The 21,143-nt window shown below is 43.4% G+C and overlaps 1 protein-coding gene across 1 annotated transcript in view; it reads left to right on the top strand.

Annotated features, from left to right (window-relative positions):
- Positions 1-8,617: 8,617 nt before the first annotated feature.
- LOC135532584 (nectin-1-like) overlaps positions 8,618-21,143 on the top strand; it is a gene marked incomplete at its 3' end in the record, with an annotated part of 30,879 nt that continues 18,353 nt past the window's right edge. Inside the window, 2 exon segments of the mRNA XM_064960061.1 lie at positions 8,618-8,985; positions 14,865-15,164. Of these exon segments, the coding sequence (XP_064816133.1) occupies positions 8,637-8,985; positions 14,865-15,164 (649 nt within the window).

The following is a 21,143-nucleotide window of genomic DNA, read 5'->3' as shown; positions in this document are numbered from 1 at the left end:
TACAGGTTAGTAATGAGACTACATACAGGGGTACAGGTTAGTAATGAGACTATATACAGGGGTTACCGGTACCGAGTCAATGTGTGGGGGTACAGGTTAGTAATGAGACTATATACAGGGGTTACCGGTACCGAGTCAATGTGTGGGGATACAGGTTAGTAATGAGACTATATACAGGGGTTACCGGTACCGAGTCAATGTGTGGGGGTACAGGTTAGTAATGAGACTATATACAGGGGTTACCGGTACCGAGTCAATGTGTGGGGGTACAGGTTAGTAATGAGACTATATACAGGGGTTACCGGTACCGAGTCAATGTGTGGGGGTACAGGTTAGTAATGAGACTATATACAGGGGGTACAGGTTAGTAATGAGACTATATACAGGGGTACAGGTTAGTAATGAGACTATATACAGGGGTACAGGTTACTAATGAGACTATATACAGGGGTACAGGTTAGTAATGATACTATATACATGGGGTACAAGTTAGTAATGAGACTATATACAGTGTGTACCGAGTCAATACAGGTTAGTAATGAGACTATATACAGGGGGTACATGTGAGTAATGAGACTATGTACAAGGGGTACAGGTTAGTAATGAGACTATATACAGGGGGTACATTTTAGTACTTGTACCCCCTGAAGTGACCTGAAAATAACTTTTCAGCGACGCTCCCCATCCAACCTGACAGAGCTTGAGAGAATCTGCAGAGAAGAATGGGAGAAACTCCCCAAATACAGTTGTGCCAAGCTTGTAGCGTCATACCCAAGAAGACTCTAATCGCTGTCAATTGTGCTTCAACAAAGTACTGAGGAAAGGGTCTGAATACAGTTTTTGCTTTGTCATTATGGGGTATTGTGATGTCATTGTGGGATATTGTGCCGCCATTATGGGGTATTGTGATGTCATTATGGGGTATTGTGATGTCATTATGGGGTATTGTGATGTCATTATGGGGTATTGTGATGTCATTATGGGGTATTGTGATGTCATTGTGGGGTATTGTGATGCCATTATGGGGTATTGTGATGCCATTATGGGGTATTGTGATGTCATTATGGGGTATTGTATGTAGACAGATCAGGTAAAAAAAAATGATTTAATCTATTTTAGAATAAGTCTGTAACGTAACAAAATGTGGAAAAACTCAAGGGGTCTGAATTCTTCCCGAATTCACTGTGCATTCAATATCTAGAGAATATCTAGACAATATCTACCTCTCAAAACATGAACATAACACAGCTGATGTATATGGATATTTGAAATGATGTTCTGCAATCTTAAAGGTGTTTTTCTTTCCTTAAATCTATATTGTTGAACGCTCAAGGCCATGAATCCAAGATCTGAACCAAGCGCTTGACTGTCTCTCTGTTTTGTGACTGCTGTGTCCTTCAACTTCAAGGCTGTTGGAGCTGAGTTTAGTCACCATCAGGACACACATACAAACATATCCTCTCGTTCCTCTCTCTCCAGCATCACCTCTCACCTCCTCTTCCTCCCTCTCTCTCTCCCTCTCCCTCTCTCTCTGTCATCCGGCTGGGTGAGTGTGCCTGTTTCACCCTGAGTACTGCAGTTGTATGAGTCTGATTTTATTAACAAGTGGATTTTTTTTTTCCTGCGGTTTCACTCCTCACTGCTGGGTATTAATTACAGTTCTGGTGGGTTGTAAATATAATAAAACACACACACACACACACACACACACACACACACACACACACACACACACACACACACACACACACACACACACACACACACACACACACACACACAAGCACTTACCTACACACACACACACATTCAGGCATCACACACACGCTCTGTAACTCCTTAACAATATATCACAGCAATGAGGCGAGGTGTAATCAGTATGTTCACAGATGGAGCCAGGAGGAGAGGATAGATCCAGGAGTAGAGGATAGATCCAGGAGGAGCCAAGAGGAGCCAGGAGGAGAAGATAGATCCAGGAGGAGAGGATAGATCCAGGAGTAGAGGATAGATCCAGGAGGAGCCAAGAGGAGAGGATAGATCCAGGAGGAGCCAGGAGGAGAGGATAGATCCAGGAGGAGAGGATAGATCCAGGAGGAGCCCAGAGGAGAGCATAGATCCAGGAGTAGAGGATAGATCCAGGAGGAGCCCAGAGGAGAGGATAGATCCAGGAGTAGCCAGGAGGAGAGGATAGATCCAGGAGGAGAGGATATATCCAGGAGGAGTCAGGAGGAGCCAGGAGGAGAAGATAGATCCAGGAGGAGAGGATAGATCCAGGAGGAGCCAAGAGGAGAGGATAGATCCAGGAGGAGTCAGGAGGAGCCAGGAGGAGAGGATAGATCCAGGAGGAGTCAGGAGGAGAGGATAGATCCAGGAGGAGCCAGGAGGAGAGGATAGATCCAGGAGGAGTCAGGAGGAGAGGATAGATCCAGGAGGAGTCAGGAGGAGAGGATAGATCCAGGAGGAGAGGATATATCCAGGAGGAGTCAGGAGGAGCCAGGAGGAGAGGATAGATCCAGGAGGAGAGGATATATCCAGGAGGAGTCAGGAGGAGAGGATAGATCCAGGAGGAGTCAGGAGGAGAGGATAGATCCAGGAGGAGTCAGGAGGAGCCAGGAGGAGAGGATAGATCCAGGAGGAGTCAGGAGGAGCCAGGAGGAGAGGATAGATCCAGCAGGAGCCAGGAGGAGAGGATAGATCCAGGAGGAGAGGATATATCCAGGAGGAGTCAGGAGGAGCCAGGAGGAGAAGATAGATCCAGGAGGAGAGGATAGATCCAGGAGGAGCCAAGAGGAGAGGATAGATCCAGGAGGAGTCAGGAGGAGAGGATAGATCCAGGAGGAGAAGATAGATCCAGGAGGAGTCAGGAGGAGCCAGGAGGAGAGGATAGATCCAGGAGGAGCCAAGAGGAGAGGATAGATCCAGGAGGAGTCAGGAGGAGAGGATAGATCCAGGAGGAGTCAGGAGGAGAGGATAGATCCAGGAGGAGCCAGGAAGGGAGGTTAGATCCAGGAGGAGCCAGGAGAAGCCAAGAGGAGAGTATAGATCCAGGAGGAGTCAGGAGGAGAGGATAGATCCAGGAGGAGTCAGGAGGAGAGGATAGATCCAGGAGGAGCCAGGAAGGGAGGTTAGATCCAGGAGGAGTCAGGAGGAGCCAGGAGGAGAGGATAGATCCAGGAGGAGCCAGGAAGGGAGGTTAGATCCAGGAGGAGTCAGGAGGAGCCAGGAGGAGAGGATAGATCCAGGAGGAGCCAGGAGGAGCCAGGAGGAGAGGATAGATCCAGGAGGAGCCAGGAAGGGAGGTTAGATCCAGGAGGAGTCAGGAGGAGCCAGGATGGGTGTATAGATCCAGCAGGAGCCAGGAGGAGAGGATAGATCCAGGAGGAGTCAGGAGGAGCCAGGAGGAGAGGATAGATCCAGCAGGAGCCAGGAGGAGAGGATAGATCCAGGAGGAGCCAGGAGGAGCCAGGAGGAGAGGATAGATCCAGGAGGAGTCAGGAGGGGAGGATAGATCCAGGAGTAGAGGATCTGAGAGAGCTTTTTGAGACACTGAGTAGTGAATACACATTCTGATCCTTCAGCCAGAGACCACATTCCAACTACAGACAGAGAGCGAGAGAGAGAGAGAGAGGGAGAGAGAGAGAGAGAGAGAGAGAGAGAGAGAGAGAGAGAGAGAGAGAGAGAGAGAGAGAGAGAGAGAGAGAGAGAGAGAGATGGCCACCCGGCTCGGTGAGAGGCCCAGAGCCATCCTGATAGGTTAAAACCATACCAGCCATGAAGGAGGGGGGAGAAAAGAGGAGATGGCCACCCGGCTCGGTGAGAGGCCCAGAGCCATCCGGATAGGTTAAAACCATACCAGCCATGAAGGAGGGGGGAGAAAGAGGAGATGGCCACCCGGCTCGGTGAGAGGCCCAGAGCCATCCGGATAGGTTAAAACCATACCAGCCATGAAGGAGGGGGAAAAGAGGAGATGGCCACCCGGCTCGGTGAGAGGCCCAGAGCCATCCGGATAGGTTAAAACCATACCAGCCATGAAGGAGGGGGGAGAAAAGAGGAGATGGCCACCCGGCTCGGTGAGAGGCCCAGAGCCATCCTGATAGGTTAAAACTATACCAGCCAGAGAGGCTCTAGTATCCTAATGAACCGCTCACAGGCAGCCATGAAGGAGAGGGGAGAAAAGAGGAGATGGCCCTTTCCACTTACTAATTGCTTGCTTTTTAATGTGGCTAATTTGAACACTCACGTTGTGTAGTAGAGTGCTCTCTTCACAGAACTAGAGGCTCCTGGCAGCCATTGAACTATGTGTGACTGAAACTCATTAAAGTCAGAACAAGCTTGATGGGGGGTGGATGGGTGGAAGGGTTGGAGGGAGCAGAGAAAAGGGTGGGGAGAGCAGAGAAGAGGAGAGAAGAGAAGAAGAGACGGGGGAAGAGAGGAGGGGTGAGGAGAGGAGAGGGTGAAGAGAGGAGGGTTGAGGAGAGGAGGTGAAGAGAGGAGAGGGTGAAGAGAGGAGGTGAAGAGGAGAGGGTAGAGAGAGGATGTGAAGAGAGGAGAGGGTGAAGAGAGGAGAGGGTGAAGAGAGGAGGGGGTGAAGAGAGGAGAGGGTGAAGAGAGGAGAGGGGGGTAACAAAGTCTAGGATTTGGCTCCTTCTCCCTACTACCTCTCCCTTCACCCTACTCCCTACTCGCTTCTCCCTACTCCCTTCTCCCTACTCCCTACTCCCCACTCTCTACTCCCTACTCCCCACTCCCTTCTCCCTACTCCCTTCTCCCAACTGCCTACTCCCTTCTCCCTACTCCCCACTCTCTACTCCCTTCTCCCTACTCCCTTCTCACTACTCCCTACTCCCTTCTCACTACTCCCTACTCCCTTCTCCCTACTCCCTTCTCCCTACTCCCTTCTACCTACTCCCTTCTCCCTACTCGCTTCTCCTTTCTCCCTACTCCCTTCTCCCTACTCCCCACTCTCTACTCCCTTCTCCCTACTCCCTTCTCCCTACTCCCTACTCCCAACTCCCTACTCCCTTCTCCCTACTCCCTACTCCCTTCTCCCCACTCTCTACTCCATACTCCCTTCTCCCTACTCCCTTCTCCCTACTCCCTACTCCCCACTCTCTACTCCCTACTCCCTTCTCCCTACTCCCCACTCTCTTCTCCCTTCTCCCTTCTCCCTACTCCCAACTCTCTACTCCCTTCTCACTACTCCCTACTCCCCACTCTCTACTCCCTTCTCCCTACTCCCTACACCCTTCTCCCTACTCCCTTCTCCCTACTCCCCACTCTCTACTCCCTACTCCCCACTCTTTACTCCCTTCTCCCTACTCCCTACTCCCCACTCTCTACTCCCTTCTCCCTACTCCCTACACCCTTCTCCCTACTCCCTTCTCCCCACTCTCTACTCCCTTCTCCCTACTCCCTACACCCTTCTCCCTACTCCCTTCTCATTCTCCCTGACCTTTATTTTCCTTCATTAGTGATGCAATGCCCCCCCCCCCCTCCTCCCATCTCATCAAAAACACTTGTCCATAAAGAGGACTTACTCTACCTGACGTCCAGTTGTTTTGGATGTGAAGGTCATTCTGTTTCGTTTTTGTTGTTGTTAATCTTTGATGCTAATACCGGTAGAGGGGAGAGAGGGGGTGTTCATGTGTTAGGGAGGGAAGGGTTTTGTATGATGTGCTTCTATGTAGCCTGCTGTTTTGTGTAATGAATAACGGGGCATTATCTGTGGCAGATGTTTCCTGATCATTGTAAAATTGTAAAAAAATAATAATAATTACCCGATGCCTGCTACCTGCCTGGTATTCTACTGACTTCAGTGACCCAGGTTCTCTACGTTCTACTGACTTCAGTGTCCCAGGTTCTCTACATTCTACTGACTTCAGTGACCCAGGTTCTCTACATTCTACTGACTTCAGTGACCCAGGTTCTCTACATTCTACTGACTTCAGTGTCCCAGGTTCTCTACATTCTACTGACTTTAGTGTCCCAGGTTCTCTACATGCCTGCTACCTGCCTGGTATTCTACTGACATCAGTGACACAGGTTCTCTACATTCTACTGACTTCAGTGACCCAGGTTCTCTACATTCTACTGACTTCAGTGACCCAGGTTCTCTACATTCTACTGACATCAGTGACCCAGGTTCTCTACATTCTACTGACTTCAGTGTCCCAGGTTCTCTACATTCTACTGACTTTAGTGTCCCAGGTTCTCTACATGCCTGCTACCTGCCTGGTATTCTACTGACATCAGTGACCCAGGTTCTCTACATTCTACTGACTTCAGTGACCCAGGTTCTCTACATTCTACTGACTTCAGTGACCCAGGTTCTCTACATTCTACTGACTTCAGTGACCCAGGTTCTCTACATTCTACTGACATCAGTGACCCAGGTTCTCTACATTCTACTGACTTCAGTGACCCAGGTTCTCTACATTCTACTGACATCAGTGACCCAGGTTCTCTACGTTCTACTGACTTCAGTGACCCAGGTTCTCTACATTCTACTGACTTCAGTGACCCAGGTTCTCTACATTCTACTGACATCAGTGACCCAGGTTCTCTACGTTCTACTGACTTCAGTGACCCAGGTTCTCTACATTCTACTGACTTCAGTGACCCAGGTTCTCTACATTCTACTGACATCAGTGACCCAGGTTCTCTACGTTCTACTGACTTCAGTGACCCAGGTTCTCTACATTCTACTGACTTCAGTGACCCAGGTTCTCTACATTCTACTGACTTCAGTGACCCAGGTTCTCTACATTCTACTGACTTCAGTGACCCAGGTTCTCTACATTCTACTGACTTCAGTGACCCATGTTCTCTACATTCTACTGACTTCAGTGACCCAGGTTCTCTACATGCCTGCTACCTGCCTGGTATTCGACTGACATCAGTGACCCAGGTTCTCTACATTCTACTGACTTCAGTGACCCAGGTTCTCTACATTCTACTGACTTCAGTGACCCAGGTTCTCTACATTCTACTGACATCAGTGACCCAGGTTCTCTACATTCTACTGACTTCAGTGACCCAGGTTCTCTACATTCTACTGACATCAGTGACCCAGGTTCTCTGCATTCTACTGACTTCAGTGACCCAGGTTCTCTACGTTCTACTGACTTCAGTGACCCAGGTTCTCTACATTCTACTGACTTCAGTGACCCAGGTTCTCTACATTCTACTGACTTCAGTGACCCAGGTTCTCTACATTCTACTGACTTCAGTGACCCAGGTTCTCTACATTCTACTGACTTCAGTGACCCAGGTTCTCTACATTCTACTGACTTCAGTGACCCAGGTTCTCTACATTCTACTGACTTCAGTGACCCAGGTTCTCTACATTCTACTGACATCAGTGTCCCAGGTTCTCTACATTCTACTGACTTCAGTGTCCCAGGTTCTCTACGCTCTACTGACTTCAGTGACCCAGGTTCTCTACGTTCTACTGACTTCAGTGACCCAGGTTCTCTACATTCTACTGACTTCAGTGTCCCAGGTTCTCTACATTCTACTGACTTCAGTGTCCCAGGTTCTCTACATTCTACTGACTTCAGTGACCCAGGTTCTCTACATTCTACTGACTTCAGTGACCCAGGTTCTCTATGCTCTACTGACTTCAGTGTCCCAGGTTCTCTATGTTCTACTGACTTCAGTGTCCCAGGTTCTCTATGCTCTACTGACTTCAGTGTCCCAGTTTCTCTACATTCTTCTGACTTCAGTGACCCAGGTTCTCTACATTCTACTGACTTCAGTGACCCAGGTTCTCTACGTTCTACTGACTTCAGTGACCCAGGTTATCTACGTTCTACTGACTTCAGTGTCCCAGGTTCTCTACGTTCTACTGACTTCAGTGTCCCAGGTTCTCTACATTCTACTGACTTCAGTGTCCCAGGTTCTCTATGCTCTGCTGACTTCAGTGTCCCAGGTTCTCTACATTCTACTGACTTTAGTGGTCCAGGTTCTCTACATGCCTGCTACCTGCCTGGTATTCGACTGACATCAGTGACCCAGGTTCTCTACATTCTACTGACATCAGTGACCCAGGTTATCTACGTTCTACTGACTTCAGTGACCCAGGTTCTCTACATTCTACTGACTTCAGTGACCCAGGTTCTCTACGTTCTACTGACTTCAGTGTCCCAGGTTCTCTATGTTCTACTGACTTCAGTGTCCCAGGTTCTCTATGCTCTACTGACTTCAGTGTCCCAGGTTCTCTACGTTCTACTGACTTCAGTGTCCCAGGTTCTCTATGTTCTACTGACTTTAGTGACCCAGGTTCTCTACATGCTTGCTACCTGCCTGGTATTCTACTGACTTCAGTGTAATTGTGTGTGTGTGTGTGTGTGTGCGTGTGTGTGTGTGTGTGTGTGTGTGTGTGTGTGTGTGTGTGTGTGTGTGTGTGTGTGTGTGTTGTATGGATGGATGGTGCCTGTATTCATTGCCTAGTAGGCTGTAATTGACTTGGTGACTTGTTGTGCATGTACCTCGTATTGACTTGCAATGCTTTGCTTGGGCCCGGGCTTCCCTGTTGATTGTGATTATATCTATATTTTTGTTTCTCACCCTCTCTCCTCTCCCTCTCTCCTCCCCCTCCCCTTCCCCTCTCAGCTGGAGATGGACAGAGTGTCCAGATGGACTCCATTAAGTCAGGCTTCGTGGGCTCCCAGGTGGAGCTGCGTTGTATCTTCGTTAATTCCAACCCTCCAGTCAAGATCTCTCAGGTGACGTGGCAGAAGTTCCTGAACGGCACCAAACAGAACGTGGCCATCGCCAACCCGTCGCTGGGGGTGTCCGTGCTCCCGCCCTTCAAGGAGAGGGTGACCTTCAAGCAGGCTGCGGTCCGCCACCGCACCCCATCTCTGGAGGATACCACCATCATGTTCTCCAACCTGAGGCTGTCTGATGAGGCTGCATACATCTGCGAGTACACCACCTTCCCTGCTGGGAACCGAGAGAACATGGTCAACCTCACCGTGTTTGGTAAGGACTAGTTAAAACAATATAAACCTCACTGTGTTTGGTAAGGACTCGATAACACAATATAAACCTCACTGTGTTTGGTAAGGACTAGATAACACAATATAAACCTCACTGTGTTTGGTAAGGACTAGTTAACTTCTTGTGTCGAGCAATCCCGTATCCGGGATCCTATTTATAGCCTCAAGCTCATTACCATAACGCAATGTTAACTATTCATGAAATCGCAAATGAAATTAAAGAAATATATTTACTCACAAGCTTAGCCTTTTGTTAACAACACTGTCATCTCAGATTTTCAAAATATGCTTTTCAACCATCGCTACACAAGCATTTGTGTAAGAGGTATTGATAGCTAGCATAGCATTAGCCTAGCATTCAGCAAGCAACATTTTCACAAAAACAAGAAAAGTATTCAAATAAAATAATTTACCTTTGAAGAACTTCGGATGTTTTCAATGAGGAGACTCTCAGTTAGATAGCAAATGTTCCGTTTTTCCAAAAAGATTATTTGTGTAGGAGAAATCGCTCCGTTTTGTTCATCACGTTTGGCTAAGAAAAAAAAAAGAAAATTCAGTCATTACAACGCCAAACTTTTTTCCAAATTAACTCCATAATATCGACAGAAACATGGCAAACGTTGTTTAGAATCAATCTTCAAGGTGTTTTTCACATATCTATTCGATGATAGATCATTCGTGGCAGTTGACTTTCTCCTCTGAACCTAATGGTAAAGTGCACGCAGCTGGAGATTACGCAATAATTTAGATGGAGGACACTAAGCGGGCACCTGGTAAATGTAGTCTCTTATGGTCAATCTTCCAATGATATGCCTACAAATACGTCACAATGCTGCAGACACCTTGGGGAAACGACAGAAAGTGTAGGCTCATTCCTGGCGCATTCACAGCCACATAAGGAGACATTGGAACACAGTGCCTTCAAAATCTGGGCCATTTCCTGTTTGAAATTTCATCTTGGTTTCGCCTGTAGCATCAGTTCTGTGGCACTCACAGATAATATCTTTGCAGTTTTGGAAACGTCAGTGTTTTCTTTCCAAAGCTGTCAATTATATGCACAGTCGAGCATCTTTCCGTGACAAAATATCTTGTTTAAAACGGGAACGTTTTTTTATCCAAAATTAAAAGAGCGCCTTCTATATCGAAGAAGTTAACTTCTTGAAACTCCCCATCCCGGATCCGGGTTTGTGACTAAAGCCTCAGGCTCATTAGCATAACGCAACGTTAACGATTTCTGAAATCGCAAATAAAATGAAAATAATGCGTCTGCTCTCAAGCTTAGCCTTTTCTTAACAACACTGTCATCTCAGATTTTCAAAATATGCTTTTGAACCATAGAAATTGACTAATTTGTGTAAGAGTATGCAAAGCTAGCATAGCATTTTGAGTAGCATGTAGCACGCAACATTTTCACAAAAACCAGATAACCAAATAAATAAAATCATTTACCTTTGAAGAGCTTCTGATGTTTTCAATGAGGAGACTCTCAGTTACATACCAAATGCGCAGTGTTTCCTGAAAGCGTCTGTGTGTAGGAGAAATCGTTCCGTTTTCTACGTTGGCTACCGAAACGAACCGAAAATTCAGTCACCTACAACGTAAAACTTTTTCCGGATTAACTACATAATATCGACCGAAACATGGCAAACGTTGTTTGGAATCAGTCCTCAAGGTGTTTTTTCACATATCTCTTCATTGACATGCAGTTCGTGGAAGCTTGCTTTCCTCTCTGTATCGCATGGAAAAATACTGGCAGGTGACTTTTGCGCACCAATTTCGGCGCAGGACACCGGGCGGACACGTGGTAAATGTGGTCTCTTATGGTCAATCTTCCAATGATCTGCCCACAAATACGTCACAATGCTGCAGACACCTTGGGGAAACGACAGAAAGGGTTGACTCACTCCTCTTGCATTCACAGCCATATAAGGAGACAATGGAAAACAGAGCCTCAAAAATCCTTGTCATTTCCTGGATGCCATCTCATCTTGGTTTTGCCTGAAGCTCACGTTCTAGGGGACGCACAGAGAATATCTTTGTATTTCTGGACACGTCAGAGTGTTTTTTTTCAAACGGTAGCAATTATGTGCATAGTCGAGCATCTTTTTGTGACAAAATATCTTGTTTAAAACGGGAACGTTTTTCATACAAAAATGAAATAGCGCCCCCATAGATGTAAGAGGTTAACACAATATAAACCTCATTGTCTTTTGTAAGGACTAGATAACACAATATAAACCTAATTGCATTTGGTAAGGACTAGTTAACACAATATGAACCTCATTGCATTTGGTAAGGACTAGTTAACACAACATAAACCTCACAGTGTTTGGTAAGGACTAGATAACACAATATAAACCTCACCGTGTTTGGTAAGGACTAGTTAACACAACATAAACCTCATTGCATTTGGTAAGGACTAGTTAACACAATATAAACCTCACTGTGTTTGGTAAGGACTAGTTAACACAATATAAACCTCACCGTGTTTGGTAAGAACTACATAACACAATATAAACCTCACTGTGTTTGGTAAGGACTAGATAACACAACATAAACCTCACCGTGTTTGGTAAGGACTAGATAACACAATATAAACCTCACTGTGTTTGGTAAGGACTTGCTAAAATGATATAAACCTCACTGTGTTTGGTAAGGACTAGATAACACAATATAAACCTCACTGTATTTGGTAAGGACTAGATACCACAATATAAACCTCATTGTGTTTGGTAAGGACTAGATAACACAATATAAACCTCACCGTGTTTGGTAAGGACTAGTTAAAATGATATAAACATCACTGTGTTTGGTAAGGACTAGTTAAAATGATATAAACCTCACTGTGTTTGGCAAGGACTAGTTAAAATGATATAAACCTCACCGTGTTTGGTAAGGACTAGTTAAAATGATATAAACCTCACCGTGTTTGGTAAGGACTCGTTAAAATGATATAAACCTCACCGTGTTTGGTAAGGACTAGTTAAAATGATATAATCCTCACCGTGTTTGGTAAGGACTAGTTAAAATGAAATAAACCTCAGCGTGTTTGGTAAGGACTAGTTAAAATGATATAAACCTCACCGTGTTTGGTAAGGACTAGTTAAAATGATATAAACCTCACCGTGTTTGGTAAGGACTAGTTAAAATGATATAAACCTCACCGTGTTTGGTAAGGACTAGTTAAAATGATATAAACCTCAGCGTGTTTGGTAAGGACTTGCTAGTCACAACACAGTATGACTGGACATTCTAGTCGTAAGTCAATGTTACAGTAATGTGAGATAATGGCTGTAGAAAAGAGAGATAAGGAAGCACATTTCTGAAAAAAGAAAGACCCTTCAACGGTGTATGGTGTTGTGTGTATTCATAAGGTCACTCAGGGCTCTAACCTTGGGAAACATGTCAGGCCACTCAGCCAGCCTGTGTTTCTGTGAAGGTGTTGGAGATGTGATATATTCTATTCATATAGATTACCCCAGAAGGAACACTCAGTCAAAAATACACAGACATATTGCTTTCATGCAACCGGAGAATGTAGAAATAAATAAATATACAAGCAGCTGAAAGAGAAATCAATAAACCCATTTAGTATGCATGTTTCTGCCCCGGAGGATTTTCTGACTATGGAGTTATCCCATTGTTTGGGACAGAGTGAGAAGCAGTGAGAGAGAGAGCGACAGACTCTACAGAGAGAGAGACTACAGAGAGAGAGAGAGAGACTACAGAGAGAGAGACTACAGAGGGATAGAGACAACAGAGAGAGAGAGAGAGACTCTACAGAGAGATACTCTACAGAGAAAGAAAGGGAGAGAGACTACAGAGAGAGAGAGACTACAGAGAAAGAGAGACTACAGACAGAGAGAGAGAAAGAGATAGACTACAGAGAGAGACTACAGAGGGAGAGACTACAGAGAGAGCGACTACAGAGAGAGAGAGACTACAGAGAGAGACTACAGACATAGAGAGAGATAGACTACAGAGGGAGAGAGACTACAGATAGAGTGACTACAGAGAGAGAGAGAGAGAGAGGGACTACAGAGAGAGACTCTACAGAGAGAGAGACTCGACAGAGAAAGAGAGAGAGACAGACTCTACAGAGAGAGAGAGACTACAGACAGAGAGAGAGAGAGAGAGAGAGAGAGAGAGAGAGACAGAGACTCTACAGAGAGAGAGAGAGACTACACAGAGAGAGAGCGAGAGAGACTCTACAGGGAGAGAGAGAGACAGAGACTCTACAGTCCCTGTAGCTCCATCAGCCTTGTCTTAAGTAGTGACCAGTCCCTGTAGCTCCATCAGCCTTGTCTTAAGTAGTGACCAGTCCCTGTAGCTCCATCAGCCTTGTCATCTCCAAGCCCCCATCTTGTCTGTTTACAAAATGGAAACATATTCACCATATATAGTATAATATAGTGCACTACTTTTGACAAGGGACCACAGGGCCCTCGTTGGGTTGTATTGGGTGCCTGAGGAGAGTGTGTGTGCTGTGTGTTTTGTCAGCTGACAGTCAGTGAATGCCAGGAAACCTACGTGACAATAACCGACTGACAGTGTTCAAAGAGGCCCCTTCATATCATAGCTATCTGCAGCTCTGCACAACGCTGCTATTCATATCATAACTATCTATTCATATCTGATCGAGACCCGCAGTTTGATTGAGCATTCTCTCTTGTTTACCTGAACCTCCTTTTTGATGTAACAACAGTAAATTACTAATTGGCAGCCCTCAAAGGATTTCAATTGGATCGCTTTGTGCCTTTGGAAGAGACTTCTGCATCTGTGGAAGATTCCTGATAACTGGATTTGACTTTCAGCACGTCAGGGACAGAGGACAACCGGTTCCTTTCAGCACGTCAGGGACAGAGGACAACCGGTTCCTTTCAGCACGTCAGGGACAGAGGACAACCGGTTCCTTTCAGCACGTCAGGGACAGAGGACAACCGGTTCCTTTCAGCACGTCAGGGACAGAGGACAACCGGTTCCTTTCAGCACGTCAGGGACAGAGGACAACCGGTTCCTTTCAGCACGTCAGGGACAGAGGACAACCGGTTCCTTTCAGCACGTCAGGGACAGAGGACAACCGGTTCCTTTCAGCACGTCAGGGACAGAGGACAACCGGTTCCTTTCAGCACGTCAGGGACAGAAGACAACTGGTTCCTTTCAGCACGTCAGGGACAGAGGACAACTGGTTCCTTTCAGCTAGTCAGGGACAGAGGACAACCGGTTCCTTTCAGCACGTCAGGGACAGAGGACAACTGGTTCCTTTCAGCACATCAGGGACAGAGGACAACTGGTTCCTTTCAGCACGTCAGGGACAGAGGACAACTGGTTCCTTTCAGCACGTCAGGGACAGAGGACAACCGGTTCCTTTCAGCTAGTCAGGGACAGAGGACAACCGGTTCCTTTCAGCACGTCAGGGACAGAGGACAACTGGTTCCTTTCAGCACGTCAGGGACAGAGGACAACCGGTTCCTTTCAGCACGTCAGGGACAGAGGACAACTGGTTCCTTTCAGCACGTCAGGGACAGAGGACAACCGGTTCCTTTCAGCACGTCAGGGACAGAGGACAACCGGTTCCTTTCAGCACGTCAGGGACAGAGGACAACCGGTTCCTTTCTTGATTCAAATCACCACAAGACCTTTCCTTCCTCCACCTCAGATTCATTAACTTCAAATATAAATGTATCAGTCAATCTGAAGATTAACGTTGAATTGAAATATAAATCTTTAAACACCTAAAAGGGAATTATCTTGAGAGAAAAAGACACACAACCATTTACTTCACAGGTAAATGTATAATGTTTTAATGAAAGGCGTTGGCATTGAGATGTTGATAATCCATTTATTCTCTCTTCCTTCCAGCGCGACCTCTGACCCGAATGACCTTGACCACGCCTACCATTGTGGCCCGCCCCCAGAAGCGTAAGATGACTGTGGCGACATGCCTCTCGGCCAATGGGAAGCCTCAGAGCGTGATCAAGTGGGAAACGAGGCTGAAGGGTGAGGCCACGTTCCAGGAGACGCAGAACAGCAACGGCACGGTGACCGTCCGCAGTAACTATGTGGTCGTGCCGAGCAGAGAGACACACAAACAGAAACTCACCTGCATCGTAACCTACCGCAACGAGAGGATTACCGACAGTGTCGTGCTCAACGTGCAATGTGAGTTATCGCCGTTATTTTCACGTCAATCATTCAATTCATGAAAAAGTTTTGGTCCCAGAGGGATATTTTGGGACATGTTGTCCAATTGATTTTGGAATACCTGTTTATTTAACCATGTAGTCCCAATGAGTTTAGAATACCTCTTTATTTAACCATGTAGTCACAATGAGGTTAGAATAACTGTTTATTTAACCATGTAGTCCCATTGAGGTTAGAATACCTGTTTATTTAACCATGTAGTCCCAATGACGTTAGAATACCTCTATATATACCATGTAGTCCCAATGAGGTTAGAATACCTGTTTATTTAACCATGTAGTCCCAATGAGGTTAGAATACCTCTATATATACCATGTAGTCCCAATGAGGTTAGAATACCTGTTTATTTAACCATGTAGTCCCAATGAGGTTAGAATACCTCTATATTTAACCATGTAGTCCCGGTGAGGTTAGAATACCTCTATATTTAACCATGTAGTCCCAATGAGGTTAGAATATGTCTATATATATACCATGTAGTCCCAATGAGGTTAGAATATCTCTATATATATACCATGTAGTCCCAATGAGGTTAGAATACCTGTTTATTTAACCATGTAGTCCCAATGAGGTTAGAATACCTGTTTATTTAACCATGTAGTCCCAATGAGGTTAGAATACCTGTTTATTTAACCATGTAGTCACAATGAGGTTAGAATACCTGTTTATTTAACCATGTAGTCCCAATGAGGTTAGAATACCTCTATATATACCATGTAGTCCCAATGAGGTTAGAATACCTGTTTATTTAACCATGTAGTCCCAATGAGGGTAGAATACCTCTATATTTAACCATGTAGTCCCAATGAGGTTAGAATACCTCTATATTTAACCATGTAGTCCAAATGAGGTTAGAATACCTCTATATTTAACCATGTAGTCCCAATGAGGTTAGAATACCTCTATATACCATGTAGTCCCAATAAGGTTAGAATACCCCTATATATACCATGTAGTCCCAATGAGGTTAGAATACCTGTATATTTAACCATGTAGTCCCAATGAGGTTAGAATACCTGTTTATTTAACCATGTAGTCCCAATGAGGTTAGAATACCTCTATATTTAACCATGTAGTCCCAATGAGGTTAGAATACCTCTATATATACCATGTAGTCCCAATGAGGTTAGAATACCTGTTTATTTAACCATGTAGTCCCTATATTTAACCATGTAGTCCCAATGAGGTTAGAAATGTCCCAATGTTAGGTTAGAATACCTGTTTATTTAACCATGTAGTCCCAATGAGGTTAGTATGCCTCTATATTTAACCATGTAGTCCCAATGAGGTTAGAATACCTATATATATACCATGTAGTCCCAATGAGGTTAGAATACCTCTATATATACCATGTAGTCCCAATGTTAGGTTAGAATACCTGTTTATTTAACCATGTAGTCCCAATGAGGTTAGAATATGCCTCTATATTTAACCATGTAGTCCCAATGAGGTTTAATAGTCCCCATGTAGTCCCAATGAGGTTAGAATACCTGTATATTTAACCATGTAGTCCCAATGAGGTTAGAATACCTGTTTATTTAACCATGTAGTCCCAATGAGGTTAGAATACCTCTATATTTAACCATGTAGTCCCAATGAGGTTAGAATACCTCTATATATACCATGTAGTCCCAATGAGGTTAGAATACCTGTTTATTTAACCATGTAGTCCCAATGAGGTTAGAATACCTGTTTATTTAACCATGTAGTCCCAATGAGGTTAGAATACCTGTTTATTTAACCATGTAGTCCCAATGAGGTTAGAATACCATGTAGTCTATATTTAACCATGTAGTCCCAATGAGGTTAGAATATGTAGTCCCAATGAGGTTAGAATATATAACCATGTAGTCCCAATGAGGTTAGAATACCTATATTTAACCATGTAGTCCCAATGAGGTTAGAATACCTCTATATTTAACCATGTAGTCCCAATGAGGTTAGAATACCATGTAGTCCCAATGAGGTTAGAATACCTCTATATTTAACCATGTAGTCCCAATGAGGTTAGAATACCTGTTTATTTAACCATGTAGTCCCAATGAGGTTAGAATACCTCAATGAGGTTAGAATATATATAACCATGTAGTCCCAATGAGGTTAGAATACCTGTTTATTTAACCATGTAGTCCCAATGAGGTTAGAATACCTCTATATATACCATGTAGTCCCAATACCTATATATACCATGTAGTCCCAATGAGGTTAGAATACCTGTTTATTTAACCATGTAGTCCCAATGAGGTTAGAATACCTGTTTATTTAACCATGTAGTCCCAATGAGGTTAGAATACCTCTATATTTAACCATGTAGTCCCAATGAGGTTAGACTACCTGATGGTCCCAATAGGTTAGAATACCTCTATATATACCATGTAGTCCCAATGAGGTTAGAATACCTCTATATTTATGTAGTCCCAATGTTAGAATACCTCTATATATACCATGTAGTCCCAATGAGGTTAGAATACCTGTTTATTTAACCATGTAGTCCCAATGAGGTTAGAATACCTGTTTATTTAACCATGTAGTCCCAATGAGGTTAGAATACCTGTTTATTTCATGTAGTCCCAATGAGGTTAGAATACCTGTATATTTAACATGCAGTCCCAATGAGGTTAGAATACCTCTATATTTCCCATGTAGTCCCAATGAGGTTATCCCAATATAGAATACCTCTATATATAACCATGTAGTCCCAATGAGGTTAGAATACCTGTATATTTAACCATGTAGTCCCAATGAGGTTAGAATACCTGTATATTTAACCATGTAGTCCCAATGAGGTTAGAATACCTGTTTATTTAACCATGTAGTCCCAATGAGGTTAGAATACCTCTATATTTAACCATGTAGTCCCAATGAGGTTAGAATACCTCTATATTATACCATGTAGTCCCAATGAGGTTAGAATACCTCTTTATTTAACCATGTAGTCCCAATGAGGTTAGAATACCTCTATATTTAACCATGTAGTCCCAATGAGGTTAGAATACCTGTTTATTTAACCATGTAGTCCCAATGAGGTTAGAATACCTCTATATATACCATGTAGTCCCAATGAGGTTAGAATACCTGTTTATTTAACCAATGAGGTTAGAATACCTGTTTATTTAACCATGTAGTCCCAATGAGGTTAGAATACCTCTATATTTAACCATGTAGTCCCAATGAGGTTAGAATTTATTTAACCATGTAGTCCCAATGAGGTTAGAATACCTGTTTATTTAACCATGTAGTCCCAATGAGGTTAGAATACCTGTTTATTTAACCATGTAGTCCCAATGAGGTTACCATGTAGTCCCAAAGGTTAGAATACCTCTAATACCATGTAGTCCCAATGAGGTTAGAATACCTCTATATATATGTCAATAGGTTTATATACCATGTAGTCCCAATGAGGTTAGAATACCTGTTTATTTAACCATGTAGTCAATAGGTTATTTAACCATGTAGTCCCAATGAGAATACCTTAGAATACCATGTAGTCCCAATGAGGTTAGAATGCCTCTATATTTAACCATGTAGTCCCAATGAGGTTAGAATACCTCTATATATACCATGTATCCCAATGAGTCCCAATGGTTAGAATACCTGTTTATTTAACCATGTAGTCCCAATGAGGTTAGAATACCTCTATATTTAACCATGTAGTCCCAATGAGGTTAGAATATGTCTATATATATACCATGTAGTCCCAATGAGGTTAGAATACCTGTTTATTTATCATGTAGTCCCAATGAGGTTAGAATACCTGTTTATTTAACCATGTAGTCCCAATGAGGTTAGAAGGTTAGAATACCTCTATATTTAACCATGTAGTCCCAATGAGGTTAGAATATCACCTGAATTTATTTAACCATGTAGTCCCAATGAGGTTAGAATACCTCTATATATTAACCATGTTAGTCCCAATGAGGTTAGAATACCTGTTTATTTAACCATGTAGTCCCAATGAGGTTAGAATACCTCTATATTTAACCATGTAGTCCCAGTGAGGTTAGAATACCTCTATATTCAACCATGTAGTCCCAATGAGGTTAGAATACCTCTATATATACCATGTAGTCCCAATGAGGTTAGAATACCTGTTTATTTAACCATGTAGTCCCAATGAGGTTAGAATACCTCTATATTTAACCATGTAGTCCCAATGAGGTTAGAATACCTGTTTATTTAACCATGTAGTCCCAATGAGGTTAGAATACCTCTATATTTAACCATGTAGTCCCAATGAGGTTAGAATACCTCTATATTCAACCATGTAGTCCCAATGAGGTTAGAATACCTATATATATATACCATGTAGTCCCAATGAGGTTAGAATACCTGTTTATTTAACCATGTAGTCCCAATGAGGTTAGAATACCATGTAGTCCCAATGAGGTTAGAATTTATTTAACCATGTAGTCCCAATGAGGTTAGAATACCATGTAGTCCCAATACCATGTAGTCCCAATGAGGTTAGAATACCTGTTTATTTAACCATGTAGTCCCAATGAGGTTAGAATACCTCTATATATACCATGTAGTCCCAATGAGGTTAGAATACCTCTATATTTAACCATGTAGTCCCAATGAGGTTAGAATAGTCCCTCTATATTTACCATGTAGTCCCAATGAGGTTAGAATACCTCTATATTTAACCATGTAGTCCCAATGAGGTTAGAATACCTCTATATATACCATGTAGTCCCAATGAGGTTAGAATACCTGTATATTTAACCATGTAGTCCCAATGAGGTTAGAATACCTGTTATATTTAACCATGTAGTCCCAATGAGGTTAGAATACCTGTTTATTTAACCATGTAGTCCCAATGAGGTTAGAATACCTCCCAATGAGGTTAGAATACCTCTATATTTAACCATGTAGTCCCAATTTAGAATGCCTCTATATATACCATGTAGTCCCAATGAGGTTAGAATACCTGTAGTCCCAATGAGGTTAGAATACCTCTATATTTAACCATGTAGTCCCATGAGGTTAGAATACCTCTATATTTAACCATGTAGTCCCAATGAGGTTAGAATACCTCTATATATAACCATGTAGTCCCAATGAGGTTAGAATACCTCTATATTTAACCATGTAGTCCCAATGAGGTTAGAATACCTATTAGTATTTATACCATGTAGTCCCAATGAGGTTAGAATACCTCTATATTTAACCATGTAGTCCCAATGAGGTTAGAATACCTCTTAATACCATGTAGTCCCAATGAGGTTAGAATACCTCTATATTTAACCATGTAGTCCCAATGAGGTTAGAATACCTCTATATATACCATGTAGTCCCAATGAGGTTAGAATACCTGTTTATTTAACCATGTAGTCCCAATGAGGTTTGAATGCCTGTTTATTTAACCATGTAGTCCCAATGAGGTTATTTAACCATGTATCCCAATGAGGTTAGAATTATTTAACCATGTAGTCCCAATGAGGTTAGAATACCTGTTTATTTAACCATGTAGTCCCAATGAGGTTAGAATACCTGTTTATTTAACCATGTAGTCCCAATGAGGTTAGAATACCTGTTTATTTAACCATGTAGTCCCAAATGAGGTTAGAATAGTCCCAATGAGGTTATTTAACCATGTAGTCCCAATGAGGTTAGAATACCTGTTTATTTAACCATGTAGTCCCAATGAGGTTAGAATACCTGTTTATTTAACCATGTAGTCCCAATGAGGTTAGAATAACCATGTAGTCCCAATGAGGTTTTATTTAACCATGTAGTCCCAATGAGGTTAGAATACCTGTTTATTTAACCATGTAGTTTATTTAACCATGTAGTCCCAATGAGGTTAGAATGCCTCTATATTTAACCATGTAGTCCCAATGAGGTTAGAATACCTCTATATATACCATGTAGTCCCAATGAGGTTAGAATGCCTCTATATTTAACCATGTAGTCCCAATGAGGTTAGAATACCTC

The sequence above is a fragment of the Oncorhynchus masou genome, unplaced genomic scaffold (assembly GCF_036934945.1).
Source record: "Oncorhynchus masou masou isolate Uvic2021 unplaced genomic scaffold, UVic_Omas_1.1 unplaced_scaffold_1919, whole genome shotgun sequence".
NCBI lineage: Eukaryota > Metazoa > Chordata > Actinopteri > Salmoniformes > Salmonidae > Oncorhynchus > Oncorhynchus masou.
Note: the sequence above shows the minus strand (reverse complement) of the source record. Positions and strands in the feature narration are given on the sequence as shown.